Source organism: Myxine glutinosa, chromosome 13, assembly GCF_964187855.1.
Source record: "Myxine glutinosa chromosome 13, kmMyxGlut1.1, whole genome shotgun sequence".
NCBI lineage: Eukaryota > Metazoa > Chordata > Myxini > Myxiniformes > Myxinidae > Myxine > Myxine glutinosa.
The window spans coordinates 45,011,530-45,028,085 of record NC_136273.1 but is presented as its reverse complement, the minus strand read 5'-3'; the positions used below and the strand labels follow the sequence as shown (position 1 = coordinate 45,028,085).

The window sequence follows — 16,556 nt, the reverse complement described above, 5'->3', positions numbered from 1 at the left end:
AGAGAGAGAGAGAGAGAGAGCAGGGAGAGAGAGAGGGGGGAGAGAGAGAGAGAGAGAGAGAGGGGAGAGAGAGAGAGAGAGAGGGGAGAGAGAGAGAGAGAGAGAGGAAATAGACAAAGAAAGGGCCGGTCTATGGCGACCGATCGTAACTCTGAAAGTGACTGCGCGGCCCTGACGAATCCGGGCAGCAGGGAAGAACGATTTGGCCTCCGACTTGCATTGGAGCATAAAACCACCGCGAAGAGGCATCCCCGACAGTTATCCAATTGGCAGTTGAATGGTTTGTGCAACTTCAGATCAATCCAAGGTGCTGGAAGTTCTCTTCTCGTACACCTTAAGACCCATAGACGTCCGTTGTCTTCCTTCCACATTCCCTTGCCTCCTCCGAAACTTCCTTCCCTTCTTAATCCACTTCGACACTCTCCCGTCATTCTTTCCCTCTCCTGCCATCCTCCCTCATCTTCCACATTTTTCTCAATTTAAATTTTTTCCTACTTCGCTTGCACTACTCAAATTAAACAGACAGTAAGGAAAACAAGAATGATGACGTCGCCAAGTCACAAAAAGTACACTAAAAGCAACAATAAAGAAATACAAAACGAGAGCAGGAAAGAGAGGATCAGGAACTATAAATTTTCAGAAAGTCCTTTCACAGGTTCAAAATGGTTGACCTCTCTGCTGAGATTCACTTTTTTCCACATCCGGCCACTCACTAGTCCTGTGCTTGTAGGTAATTACATCATGTGCTGGTCATTCTCAGCCACGTGCCATGTATAAACAACAGATGGCAACACAATGAAACACCTCGAAATAAATGCTTCAACATGGAGTGTGAGATCGCTGGTAAGAGAGATAGCATCCGGTCCATCAACAGCAAATTGTGGTAAGAATATTTGGTGTTGTGGTGGGACACCTGGTATTTCGTTGTTGTGGTTTAAAATTGGTATCAAGGGATTACACCAAGCATTTTGAGGTTGTGGTAAAAAATATTTGACTTATGGTGGAGTACCCAGGATTTCACCAAATGATAATGGTCAACTTCCCCCAACTGCCTCATCAAGCAATTGGCCTGTATGGTTCCTTTTTTTTTTTTTTTTTTTGGGATACAGAGTCGAGGCTCGTGAAAGAGCTAACATTTATCAAACAAACAAATCAAACAAACAAGCAAACAAAGTATATAAAAATGGGAGCGGTCGACAAGATGGGGAGAGAAGGGGAGGAAGCACACAAACACAACATTTGAGAGCAGGGACATCGGGAGATGTGTGGGAGGGAGAGGGCCTGGGGGGAGGCAGGATAGGTATAAAACGCACGGACACCAAGGACTTCCAGGAAAGAAGTCGGCACCTCAAAAAAGTGGATTTGGGGTGAAATTAGCGGGGGTAGAAAAGATCAAGGTTTTGGATTGGGGAAGATAAGAGATGGTGGTGAACAGCTGTTTTAAAGACCTGGAGGGAGGAGTGGGATTGAAGAGAGTGAGGGAGTTTGTTCCAGAGGCGGGAGAAAAGAGGAATGAAGGAGTGAAGGTGAGCAGAGTCTTGATTTTGGCAATTTAACCATAAGAGGGTTGCTGGCAGTTCTTGTGCGACCTGCAGGAATATTTGGGGGACAGAGCCCAGAGAGAGCTAGGGGAGAAAGGCCGGAGAGGAGTCGGTAGAAGACGGAAAGACTTTTGCACTAACTTGCACTAACTTTTAAACCGCCAGAGAAATAAAATAACAAAAACTTTTGCAAAAGGTGTAAATTCATGATTGGGTGATTTATGCGTTTGGTTTGAAACATAAAGCACAAAATCATGGCACGATCTTTAAAATTTCAATTTGTGGAATTCCCACAACTCTGCTTTACTTCACTCAGTGTAAACACCAAAGTGACACTTGCTTGATAAATGGTGCTAACAAACCTGACTTATTATATATGGATATCTTCCAAAATCTAAATGACATTTACAACTTTTTTAAGACTATTTTGAAACGGCACATTTTAGCCGTAGCTGGATTTCAACGATTACAATCCCATCTTGAGCTCGTTGATTTAAAAAGTCTATCAAATATCATACTTGGCATTGTGACGTCATAAGCATTCATCATTGGACGTTTCCTGAGCAACTGATAACATTTTAAGGCATTTGAAACACATGTGAATAGATAAAGACATTGGCAATTGTTCAAGAGAATGTCGCATCGCTGCACGACAATCCAAGACAAATCTGCCATGTGTCCGGCGAGTTCCGGAATGTGCATTTCTTTGTCGGATTTTCTTTTCACGCCGGATTTGGCTGCTGCCCGAGCTTGTTGGAAATCAATGTAATCACCGGGAGAAGTGACTGGAGTGAACAATGATATCATCAAACATTCTTCGGTCGACCTGATGCCAGGTCGCATCTCACCTGCTCTCCTTTCGACCCCGGCTTTCCCATGTCCCCCGGAGGGCCACGGTCTCCTTTCTCTCCCACAAAACCCGGGGCTCCAATCATTCCGATTAAACCTGGGTGGCCCTGACAAGCACACAATCACAGACACTTATTATTGTTACTTTTTGATGATTCTCAATGATAGATATGAACTCAACGGCGTCATCGGAACGTTCAGGAAATACACCCATTTATAAAAAAATTTTAAAAACCACCTTTAGAGGCCATTTTTCTCCGCAAAGCGGGGGTTGGCCTTTTTCGGGCACCGTGGTTGTTGTTGTTTTTCTGGTCCCCTTTTTGAAGCAATGTTTTACGGCCGGATGCCCTTCCTGACGCCAACCCTTTTTGTCGCCTTTTACGACAAACAGGGAATTACCAGTGAACTGGTACTCAATTATGCCGACCTCGGAAGGATGATCAGGCTGAGTCAACCCCCCTGGCGTTAATTCAGCGATCTACCGGGATTTGAACCCAGGATCCTGGGATCCTAAGCCGGCACCCTAGCCGCTAGCCCAAATACACCCATTTATAGACAGCACGTATTACAGAGCATGCATATACACAATTGCATTGTTACCCCAATAATTGGAAATTATTTGAAAAGGCCTCATCTCTCTACTTGTCTATTCATTCAGCACACTTGTTTTTTTATGGGAATGCAAGCACATGCAGAAAACACTTGATCCTGAGAAATGTTATTTGCATTATAAAATTTGAAGCGATTTGTTTTCCCTGCTGGGCAGAGTACGGGGTCAGTGAATAAAGTGCTTTATATATATATATATATATATGTCAATATATCACTTTTATGTCTATTTTATTGCAAATTTGAGTTGCTTTTGTATTTTGCTACTCCCAAATGGATAGCTGGAGTGTGGGTTTCGGAAGTAGGCAATGTGCTTACCGTGAAGGTTTTAGGAACAGATAATGTGATGTTATGTGTTAACTGTTTGACAGTGTGTCTCAGAGGATGTACAGTTACCTCTGCACTGTCTAGACTGGGTTCGATTCCTGGCCCGATTATGAAGTTTCTGAATGGTGCTTCACAGGCAGTAGGTTGACTCAAAATGCAGCAGACGAGACGTTAAGCTGGAGATCGGTCTGCTCACATTAGCTGGTGGGCCATAAATATCTCATTGTGTCTTCCGACGAAGAGCAGGCGAGTTACCAGCTCCAGAAGGGAAATGGGTACCACAAGGTCAATTTACCCACATAAATTTAACTTGGTGGTACGACGGTGATTGGCACAATACTATGGTGTGGTGAAGAGGTGTAACTGCCATCCCAGAAGTTGCAGGTTGAACTACAATGGCATTCAGTAGAGTGCATACCTCTGTCAAGCTGAACAATACGTTTTGTATCCCACAGATAGGCCGAATCTGCATCCAGAAATTAACAGAAAATCGAATCACCTTGTTCTTGTCACCTACCCACCTCATCCACCAAGTTTTGTCATAATCCATCCACATTTTTTTTTTTTGAAATATCATGCGATATATTGTTTTTGGCCCCATATCTCAATGATGAAGTCACCTTAAAAATATAAAAAAACATCTCGGATCCACATCCGGATCCAGATCTTCTCCAGAATCGAATCAATTCATCTGTGTCACATATCCAAGTTGTGCACCAAGGTTTGTCCGAATCCGGCCATAACCTTTTTGAGATATCGTGCTACATATCGTTTTTAGCCCTATCACTCAATGGTGAAGAGAATATCACTTTAAAATATTCTCGCATCCTGATCTGGATCTTCACCAAAATCGAATGGATTCGTCCTTGTCACACACCCAACCAGTCCATCAAATTTCTTCCAAATCCATCGACATCTTTTTGAGTTATCCTGCTGATAAATGCACAAATAGACAGGGGTGAAACCATAACCTGCGTCCACCTTTGGTGGCGGAGGTAAAAATTGTGAAGGAGGCAGAATTAAGGAGTTTGATGTTAAGGTTTAGGAATCTGTTAATTTAGGAATTTAGGTTTAGGAATCTGACTATGTTGCTATGTATTATATGACTAAATTAATACCTTCCAGGTAGGTGGATATATACCTGTACTGCATTGTCTGGCCACTCAGTACATGTTATTCCAGTACACAATCTGCAGTCGATTTTTGATATCCTCAGAACAACTTCGGAAGATGGGATGGCCATTAGAATGCTACCCATGAAAAGGTCGACAGCTAAAAAAACCCTCCCTCCAATTTAAGAAAAATAAATAAATAAATATTGATGAGTTGGCCTGTTTTTCACGAAGCAATCATCATGCTGGAATCCCAGGTGCAAATTCAATTTGCTGCGTTAATGTCTCCATTGTATCCTTATATCCTTATAATTCCTCATAATACAAATGTATGCTGTTGTTTCCTCATGTCTTGGTTCCACATGTGTGTGTGTGTGTGTGTGTGTGTGTGTGTGTGTGTGTGTGTGTGTGTGTGTGTGTGTGTGTATATATATATATATATATATATATATATATATATATATATATATATATATATATATATATAGATATATATACAGACTTGGCATTTAATATGGAATATTATTTTTTTCTTGACTTGGGTTTACTTTCTTAACTCAGTATATCAATCTGGTGTGTTTCTTTTTCACTTTGGTGATTTATTTGTTAAAAGAACCATGTCACTGATTGTCTGTCGCAGCAAGAAATCAACAACAGGATTATATCACAGGTGGCATGGCAAAATGTACGGACAGGTGCATTTGATGATTGGCTTCACAGTCGGGTATACAAGGGTTGTTGCGTTCTGTATTAGTGGAAAACAACTGCTGCACGTCTCCAAAAGTTATTGCCGCTTCCGCTGGAGATGGCCCGTCAACTCGACAATGCTGTTTGTCATGCAGTGGTGGCTTTACGAAATTACGGCATGAAACAGCGTGCTATTGCTCGGCAGTATGGCATCACTCAAGGTCAGGTGTCAAAGATCCTGAAACGAAATGCTCAGAAGGGTGTCCCTACTCCAATACCGAGGCCAGGACGTCCCCGCAGAACCACAAGGAGGGATGATCGCCAGCTGCACCGGTTAGTCCGCAATGGCCGTACCAAGTCAGCTAATCGGCTTAGGGCTGAGTGGCAGCAACTGACAAATGTGCCTGTATCCAGAAGGCTAGTCAACCAACGACTGGTTCAAGCAGGCTATCGTGCCAGGCGTCCCCTGAGAAAGCCACGCCTGACCAGACAACACCGCCAGCACCGATTGCAGTGGGCCAGAGAGCACCGTCAATGGCAGCCAGGACACTGGAATCACGTGATCTTCAGTGACGAGTCTAGATTTCTGGTCTGTCGTCAAGATGGCCGTGTCCGAGTGCGCAGACAAGTGCATGAAGCCTACAACAAAGATTGTATAGTGCCAAGAGTCCAAGCTGGAGGTGGTGGGGTGACCGTTTGGGCTGCTTTTCATGCAGGGGGCAAAACTGACCTGGTTGTTCTGAATGGAAACCTGAACCAGTTCAAGTATAGGGTCATTCTGGAAGAAACATTGCTTCCATTTGCTTGTGCAGCCTTTCAAGGAAACTTTGTCTTCCAAGATGACAATGCACGGCCTCATCGTGCACGCATGATCCAACACTTTCTTGCTGACCGCGGTGTAGAGCATATGGAGTGGCCTCCCATGTCCCCGGATATGAATCCGATGGAGAACTTGTGGGCAGAATTAACGCGTCAAATCGACCACTTGGACCAGCAGCCTACCTCTGTGCGTGAATTGCAGCGGACTATTGTCACTGCACGGCAAGCGATTCCTGTCCAAACCTTGACAAATCTCGTGAACAGCATGCCTCAATGTGTACGTGCTCTCCTGAATGCTCGTGGGGGTTACACAAAGTACTGAACTGTAATTTTACTGTCCGTAATCCCAGTCGTAATTTAACTTTTGTTTTTTGTGAAAAAAATTTTGGGCTAATGTGCAAAATAAAGAGATACTTCTGGAAAACGTACAGAAGTTTAACAGTACTGTCCATGAATTGAATTCGATATCAGTTCACATCACTTTCAAGGATCAATTTATTTGTTTCGAAATGTCAAATGTGGTTTTTGTTTCTTTTAAAGGTCACATTAACAAAATCTAGAATAATTTCAACATAATTCCAATGAACTTTTGGTTCTAAGACATCTTCAAAAGTAAGTTCACCCCCACAAAAAAAATATTCCATATTAAACGCCAAGTCTGTATATATAGATATATATATATATATATATATATATATATATATATATATATATATATATAAGTTCAAAACACACCTGGTCACAAGTGTGCCGCACTGACCGGGTCCTCAGTCGAGGTCCTCAGCATCATCCCGTTTCGGCCCTTCAACCTCGATATGGTCAGTTAAGGTGGGCCAGCAGGGGCACATACACATCCACATGCAGCAACTGCACCTGGATGCGTACATACCCCCACTCCCAGCCAGTGCGAACAACAACAACACCACCTCCACATCCATAATCCACAGCACCAAACAAACATGGTGGAACACTCAAACAGCCACCTTTATACCCTTCACCACTCACCAACGAAACACACCAGATCATTCATACACACACACACATACACACCCATGGTTCCACATGTGTATATATATATATATATATATATATATATATATATATATATATATTGTTGCGGATCTGGGGGTCGGCGCTCCCCTTACCAAAGGGGGTGGGGGGGGGGGGGTTAATCCCCTTGTCTTTCAAACTGGCCGATCCCCCAGTTCTGGAAATTATGACGTCACTTCCGGTCGGGAGTAGCCAGGGTGATTGGTCAATAAAGTCCCAAATACCTGAGTGCTACCCCTGGCCGTAAAGCGAGGAGATAACTCCCACCGGGGCCGCAGCGTTAATGGATACGCCGAGCAAAGCGAGCTGCGACTCGGGCTGTTAGCAAAAAGACTAACCCGATTCTGAGCGGTTCTAATCGTGCCACCGGTACTCAATTGAGGAAATCACGGAAGCGATCGAATGAGAGGAAATCAAAAGGTAAGGAAGAACAAATATGATTTATTACAACACTATACAATAACCCAAGAAAGAGGAAATGAAAGAAGGGCATGTACAGGGAGAAGAGCAAAAGGACACAGGGCAAGCTTCTACAGTCTTAAATATCATGCCCAGGACAATACAGACAGACTTACACGAAAGGGGAATTGCAGGGAGGAAGGTCCAAGCAGATGGGCCAACTTTGGCTCTGGCCCCGGTTCACGCTCCACTCCGGTCCCCGCTCCACTCCGGTCCACGCTCCACTCCGGTCCACGCTCCACTCCGGTCCCGCAGGCAGCGCAGTTGGTATTGTCGCGGTATTGTCGGCGCGAGCGGACCTTACATGCGGGGAAGGGGGGGTGGGGGGGGAGGGGTTCATATATTGGGGAGGAATCATGTCTCTGACGCTCACTTTTGTCTCACTCCCCCTCTCTCACTCACCTACTCTCTCACTCAACTTCTTTTCTGCAGACCAGCTCCCTCACTCTCTCCTTGTCTCTCTCTTGCCAACCCAACTCTCAAAGTAGTCCCACGCGAGCGCTTATATCATGCGCTCGCGTATCAAGCCACGGGCTTTTTAGGTCCGCCTACCGGTGAACACGCGTCGGCCCTGATTGGTCGCGAGGGTTCACCGGCTCCTCCCTTCGTGACACGTTGATGGGGCCATGCCTCGCTCCGGCAACTCCTCCCCCTTTTTCTCCAGCTTGACCGCGTGGTTAATGGCGTTTGGAGCCAGCGCTGTGGCTGGCAGAGACGCGCAATCCAATTTGGAGGGAGGCTAAGCCGCAAAATGAATGGGATTTGAAAAGGGGCCTATGTTATTTGATTAATGCAACGCAGAGTCAAACTATTGGAAACAGTGCCTTACCTGAAACACATACTACTGAAATAACTAGAGAAGTTCCTATGGTGTCCTACGTGTTGCAATATGGACTAACTAGGGTGCGAACTTTGAGCTTTACCAAATGAGAATATTTACAGGGAATTATTTACAAGGCTTATTATTTTACAAAGTGAAGGTTCTAAAAACCGTAACACATCACCCTCCCTTTCTCCAGGCCGGCCCCGGGCCGTTTCACAAGGGATATATTTTTCCCATTATATGTGACACTTAGGTGTGGTTACCCTCTACTTTTAACCTCACCCTGAGTGCGACATGTTTAAAACTAGATATGTCCCGCCTGCTGCGTTGCATTCTACCTAACTGACTCACGCCCACAGAATAACCGAATTCGGAATTAATTTTCAAACTAAACATTTACGGTGGGGAGCATTATTTACAAAGACTAGTACTACTATTTGGATTATTTACACTAAAACCCAGGACCTGTCTTTTTGGGAGACAAAAAGCAGATGATTTAAAAAGAGGAAAGGTCATGCACTGCACTGTACCGATACACCATACCCACATGCTCAGAGATGCACAATTGATATTGCAGTGCACCACAAAGCACAAAAACACCACTATGCATGAAAAGCACCATCAAGTGCACAGTCATACATTTCAATAAATGAACTGGCATCTTCTCAGGTGGGCCGATGGCTGCTGGGCCGATGTTTCTGGGCGTTTTCCTTGCTTGCTGCCTATTTAGAAATAAAAAAGGGCACAAACAGCGTCCACTTTTTTTTAAATTACGGCCAGCAGGGGCCAACTAAAGGTGGTCCACCTGCTTGGCATAGGTGCCACCTTGACCGTGGTCCGCGAGCAAGATTTCCAGCAGAGATGCCATGCCACAGACGTGTGGTCCATAGAGTGGTGCTCGGCCACAAAAACGTGTGGTCCAGAAAGTGGGCTTGGCCACAACGTGTGGTCCATAGGTGGTGTACCGGTCCAGGCAGGCAGGCAGCGAGGGTGCGGGTGCACAACTACGACGCCTGCACACTTTCCCCTTGGTACCCAAAGACCACGGCCCATGGGTGGGGTAGGAAGACAAGGTAATGCAGAGTGAGGTGCGCAGGAGAGCGAGCCGAGAAAGCTCGTCCCTACCGTACGCCCCCTCCCCCCCCCCCCCCCGTCACCTAATCTACCCTTGCCCTTACCCCGTATCTACACAATTTACAAACCCGTCGCTATCATCTTGTCTTCCCCATATCTCCCCTCTAATTCCAAATTCGTCATCAATCCCTCTAAACCAAATTTGCCACCAATCCCAATTCCTCATCAATCCCTCCTAAGGAGAGAGAGATGGAATAACAAACACAATGTCACCCCCACGTCATGATGCGTCTCACCATTCCAAACATCTGCACAATCGGTGTGGAGTCTGTCACCTTGGTGAGTGGATGCGGATGGTGTGAAGAGATTTTCAATCCTAAACTACCTTCTACATGACATTAACACACTTTACACTACCCGGGGTCTTTCCCTGCCAATCCATTGGCCATCTTTACTCTATGTGGTTCTAGGAACTGAACTCCCATTGAACATACTGTGGCGCTCACCAATTTGGGGTCTCACTCCCCCGATTCTACTCCCTGCGCCCTCGCACAATTTCGGGGCTGGGTCGTGTGGCTCTCCCAGCAGGTCCGCTCACCTGCACACCTCCGCCACTGTAGTTGCCTCCCGAGCTTACCTGCTCCTCACCCTAACCTACCTGGGGAAGGCCCTCTGGCTGCCTTACCCCACCCGGTGCCCTCTCTGGCACTGGGCTACCCGGGTCCGTCCTCCGGATCCTCAGGCCCCATTGAACACTAACACAACTCTACCTGGCTCCCAGAGCCTACCTGCGGCCTCACCTGACCGACAGACTAACAGTGGCGGAGTGCCCATTTAATCTTTCTTACTAACAGGCCACACGCCCACCCATTCAATTTCACTTACGCACCAATCCAAGCAGTACTCTGCTACTCTCGCACCACAGATGTCAATATCCAACCACAATTTACCTACTCCCTCTACCTTTTAAACTACCCTCCCCGGGTACTCGTGAGGGGGTCCATCCTTCCCCCATTCGCTCTTTCGCACCATACACTCCACTCCACATATTCCACACTCCCACTCCACACCATCCATTCCAGACCATTCATTCCAGACCATTTATTCCAGACAACCATTCTCACTTGCCACCATGCAAGTCAATCACCCAATGCACAATCACACCCATTCTCAATACTCTGCTCAAGACACTTTCTCTTCTCCAAACCATTGCCTCTCAATTCCTCATTTCATCCAAAACTTAAAGCTCATACACACAGCATCATCTAACTATCTGGTTTTCCCTCTGAAACTCGTGCTCCCCGTCTTCCCTTATACTAAGCACTCCCTCGTCGTTATCATCCATCTAACCTATTCTACGTCCCCACTACAGGTATAATGTCGCTCCTTAAATCTACAGTTACCTATGGTCATTTTCTAGATTCCTATTCATTAACCTAACCCTCCCGGGCTAGTTTGCACAGCCAATCCCCATAAATCCTATTGCTCATGTGCCCCCAAAAACGTGAGGCGAATGGTAAAACTACCATTCACCATCACTAGCACTACTACCATCAGTCCATTAAACTACGAGCCTCGGTGCGGGAATTGCATGTTCACAGCTCGGCTTCGAAAAGCCGGCTATGTGTGCGGATGGTCAGTCTTCTGTTGGTTGGGTCCGTCCGGCATCGATTCTGGGGAGGAGGTTTTGTCGGGGTAAGGCTCCAAAGCACCATCCCTACGCAGGGCCTTGTGCTCCCAAGCGCGATGGCCCAGCCTTGCCCAGCTGGAGCGCCGCCACCGCAAGTGGGCGCCGCCCCGACCCCTCCTAACTCCCCTCGAACCGGGCCGCCCGCTTTGCCTGGCAAAGCGCGGAATCGACCGTACAGGGCGGGGCCCGGCCCGAATCGTGCACGACGCTCTGAGCAGGAGCGAAGCGGCACAAATCCCGGCCGGCTCCCACAGCACACAACGAACACCACGCACCGAGAGCTCGTGTTGGCTTTACGTTGGCCTAAACGCTGCCCCGGTCAACGTCAATGCTTCCCTCGCATGCTCACACCACTCGTTCCTTCTCTCACTCACCAAACGCGGCGCTCCAAAGCCGCTCATACAACCCATACACTTTGTCACAGCACTCGCACGTGCATACCCCTTTCTTACGCACTCTGTTATCACACACTTCGTAACACACCTCTCTCGTGCACCGTCTTGCGCACGCTCTCCCGGTACGTACTCCGTACCACTCATGGGGGTGCACTCTTGCACATACCCACTCGGCGCACACCTACCCACGGGTGTGCAATCCCCTGTCACACACCCAATCATGCGCTCCACCACCAACTCAGGTATGCATTCTCGCACACTCGCCACAACCAACTCACTCTCTGTATCACACTCTCCCTCACACAGACACTCCGTCGTGCATTCTCCCTCGCTCTCGGTATCACACTTTTTTCTTACACGCGCGCCATTCGTACCACACACAAAGGAACCTCCACGAACGCCCGGGTGACGTCGCGATCCCAAGCGCGCAAAAATTCTTTTGGCGCTAAACACTTTCCCGCCAAATCTCTTAGCACCATATATCACCCGGCTCACCTTGGCGCTTCTTCTTCCTCGCCGCTCCAACACCTGCAAACTTTCATTGGGGTCAATAAGCACAGCATCATGATGCGAATACAGACTTTGGGCATATTCCATTCCTTTCTCCGATTCAATTCCTATTCCTGCCGTCTCTCCAATTTCAATTCCCACTATACCCATTTCATTTTCTTTATCCTCGACGACCGCCTGCTCTAATAAAATTTTCTCTTCTACTTCGGCGGTTGCCGGCTTCCCCATACCCCGGGTCGCGATCTCTATACCCGCCCACGTGACTTCGCTTTGCTCACCTTCGCTCACCCCGCGCTTCTCAAGCCGCTTTACCTCGTCGCGTACTAATGCGACCTCCTCGCTCAACCTACGGTTAACCTCCCTCTCACACTCCCTTGTCTCATACCGGGCTTGGTCCCTCGCTAGCCCCTCATTAATTTATTTGGCTTGGCCATTTACGTCCTCCAATTTTCCCCCTAATTTGCCCTCTAATCCTACCAATTTGACCTCTAGGCCCCCAATTTGATTCTCTAGGCCCCCAATTTGGCTTCCCAATTGCTCACTCATTCTATTTTCCATTCCCTCACTATCGGCCCTCATTTCTCCCATTTCTTTCCTTAACCCCCCAATTTGATTGCCCAATTGCTCTCCCATTTTATTCATTTCCCTGCTGGATTTGTCTGCCATCTTTTCCATATACCCCATCATTTGTGCCATAAAGAGGTCCAGATTCACTGGTGCTGCGGGCTCGGCCTTCACTACCACGTGCGAGGCGCCGCCATTTTGTGTGCCTGCAACCCCCTCTACCGCACCCTCTTCAACCCCCTCTTCCATTGCTCCCACTTCTTCCCTGGGGTTCTGGGTTGACTCTAACTCCTCCTCCACCTCCTCATTTCCCCCCACCGGCATCCGATCGCCTTGGGTATCCATGGCACGACTCAATTTGGATGTTAAATAAAAATTTTGGCCGCTCGTAATTTGACCAAATTTTTTCAGATATAAAAAAAATTTGGTTCGGGATTCAAATCCCACTCCTGACACCAATTGTTGCGGATCTGGGGGTCGGCGCTCCCTTACCAAGGGGGGGTTAATGCCCTTGTCTTTCAAACTGGCCGATCCCCCAGTCCTGGAAATTATAACGCTCCTTTGCGGTCGAGATTGGCCAGGGTGATTGGTCAATAAAGTCCCAAATACCTGAGTGCTACCCCTGGCCGTAAAGCGAGGAGATAACTCCCAACCGGGCCGCAGCGTTAATGGATACGCCGAGTGAAGCGAGCTGTGACTCGGGCCATTAGCAAAAAGACTAACCCGATTCTGAGCGGTTCTAATCGTGCCACCGGTACTCAATTGAGGGAATCACGGAAGCGATCGAATGAGAGGAAATCAAAAGGTGAGGAAGAACAAATATGATTTATTACTACACTATACAATAACCCAAGAAAGAGGAAACGAAAGAAGGGCATGTACAGGGAGAAGAGCAAAAGGACACAGGGCAAGCTTGTGCAGTCTTAAATATCACGCCCAGGACAATACAGACAGACTTACACGAAAGGGGAATAGCAGGGAGGAAGGTCCAAGCAGATGGGCCAATGTTGGCTCCGGCCCGGTTCACGCTCCACTCCGGTCCACGCTCCACTACCACGGCGAAACCCGGCAGGCAACACGGTTGGTATAGTCGCGGTATTGTCGGCGCGAGCGGACCTTACATGCGGGGGGGGGGGGGGGGAAGGGTTATATATCGGGGAGGAATAGTGTCTCTGATGCTCGCTCTTGTCTCTCATTCACCGACTCTCTCACTCAACTTCTTGTCTGCAGACCGGCTCCCTCACTCTCTCCTTGTCTCTCTTGCCGACCCAACTCTCCAAGAAGTCCCACGCGAGTGCTTATATCACGTGCTCACGTATCAAGCCGTGGGCTTTTTAGGTCCGCCTACCGGTGAACACACCTCGGCCCTGATTGGTCGCGAGGGTTCACCGGCTCCTCCCTTCGTGACACGTTGATGGGGCCACGCCTCGCTCTGACAACTCCTCCCCCTTTTTCTCCAGCTTGACCGCGTGGTTAATGGCGTTTGGAGCCAGCGCTGCGGCTGGTAGAGACACGCAATTCAATTTGGAGGGAGGCTAAGCCGCAAAATGAATGGGATTTGAAAAGGGGCCTATGTTATTTGATTAATGCAACGCAGAGTCAAACTATTGGAAACAGAGCCTTACCTGAAACACATACTACTGAAATAACTAGAGAAGTTCCTGTGGTGTCCGACGTGTTGCAATATGGAATAACTAGGGTGCGACCTTTGAGCTTTACCAAATGGGAATATTTACAGGGAATTATTTACAAGGCTTACAAGTGAAGGTTCTAAAAACCATAACAATATATATATATATATATATATATATATATATATATATATATATATATATATATTATATATATATATTATATATATATATATATAGACTATGTTGCACCACAGCAAATATATATATATATATATATATATATATATATACTAGTTTGGCTCGGCTCGCGCGTCGATACTGAGGAACGGGCTTATTTTAGCTGAGGATAATGACTGTACCTGAGTTGCTGTGTTGTCATGATTTACACCAATCATAATACAAACAATTATTTTGCACAATAGAATATCTTGCTGCACAGATACGTATATATATACGTATATATACGTGTATATATATATATACAGACTATACGCACAGATACGTATATATATATACAGTAGATGACTGTACCCGAGTTGCCGTTTTGTCATGGTTTAAACCAATCATAATTAAAACAATTATTTTGCACAAATGTATTTGTAATATACGTGATATTACTTTTTCATAAACAATTGAAGTTGAAAAAAAAAATTCCCAAAAAAATTCCCCCCAAAAAAATTAATAAACTGGAAATTTTTTCAAAAAAAATACCCTTAGGACATACCGACGGGAGAGATATGTGCAATGTGCATACCAGAAGTTTGGTACGATTTCACAAAAGTTTGAGGAAGTAGTTCAGTGACAACACAGGACAGACGCTGCACAGATATATCTATAGTTAAAAACACCTCACAGCCATAAAACACGTAATAAAAACACCTCACCACCACGAAATTAAAAACACCGCACAGCCATAAAACACGTAATAAAAACACCTCAGCCATAAAACACGTAATAAAAACACGTCACAGCCATAAAACACGTAATAAAAACACCTCACAGCCATAACACACGTAATAAAAACACCTCACCACCACAAAATTAAAAACACCGCACAGCCATAAAACACGTAATAAAAACACCTCAGCCATAAAACACGTAATAAAAACACGTCACAGCCATAAAACACGTAATAAAAACACCTCACAGCCATAACACACGTAATAAAAACACCTCACCACCACAAAATTAAAAACACCTCACAGCCATAAAACACGTAATAAAAACACCTCACAGCCACAAAATTAAAAACACCTCACCACCAAGTAATTCAAAACACCTCACCACCACGTAATTCAAAACACCTCATCGCCAACTAATTCAGAACACCTCACCACCACATAATTAAAAACACTTCACCACCACGTGATATATATATATAAATACCTCACCACCACGTAATTCAAAACACCTCACCACCATGAATGAATGAATGAATGATCGTTTTAAGGCCATTTTTCCCCGCGAGAGCGGGGGTTAGCCGTGCGGGCCCCATGACAATCATGGTTCCCTGTTTGAGGCAATGTTTTTATGGCCGATTGCCCTTCCTGACGCCAACCCTTGGTCACGCTCTTCGATGCGCAGGGATACAGTGTGCCTATTCTGAATCGGGGTACACACCGTGATCATTCATCCCAGCAAGCTGGAACTCAATTTCCCGACCTCGGAAGGATGACAGGCTGAGTCAACCCCCCTGGCGTTAATTCAGCGATCGACCGGGATTCGAACCCAGGATCCGAGGATCCCAAGCCAGCACCCTAACCGCTAAGCCAATGCCAGGCTACGCCGCTAAGCCAACGCCATGTGATTTAAAATCACCTCACCACCATGTGATTTAAAAACACCTCACGACCAGGTCATTAAAAAACATCTCACCACCACATAATTCAAAATACCTCACCACCACGTGATTCAAAACCACCACAACGTTATTAAAAACACTTCACAACCACGGAAACAAAAGTTTGAGGGAGTCGTTAAGTGACAACACAGACACCGCCCAGATGTGTAGATATATAGATAAATGAGTGTACCCGAGTTGCCGTTTTGTCATGGTTTAAACCAATCATAATTCAAACAATTTTTTTGCACAAATGTATTTGTAATATACGTGATATTACTTTTTATAAACAATTGAAGTTGAAAAAAAAAAAAATTCCTAAAAAATTCCCCCAAAAAAAAAAAATTGGACACTTTTTCAAGGAAAATACCCTTAGGACATATCGACGGGAGAGATATGTGCATACCAGAAGTTTGGTACGATTTCACAAAAGTTTGAGAAAGTAGTTCAGTGACAACACAGGACAGACGCTGCACAGATATATATATAGATATATACGATGTTGCACCACAGAAAATATACGAGTATATGTATATAAATATATATATAAATATATATATAAATATATATATA

General features: G+C 45.9%; 1 protein-coding gene across 1 annotated transcript in view; it reads right to left on the bottom strand.

The window, feature by feature from the left end:
- LOC137438890 (uncharacterized) overlaps window positions 1-16,556 on the bottom strand; it is a gene marked incomplete in the record, with an annotated part of 494,558 nt that overhangs the window by 45,292 nt on the left and 432,710 nt on the right. Inside the window, 1 exon segment of the mRNA XM_068134344.2 lies at window positions 2,390-2,497. Within this exon segment, the coding sequence (XP_067990445.2) occupies window positions 2,390-2,497 (108 nt within the window).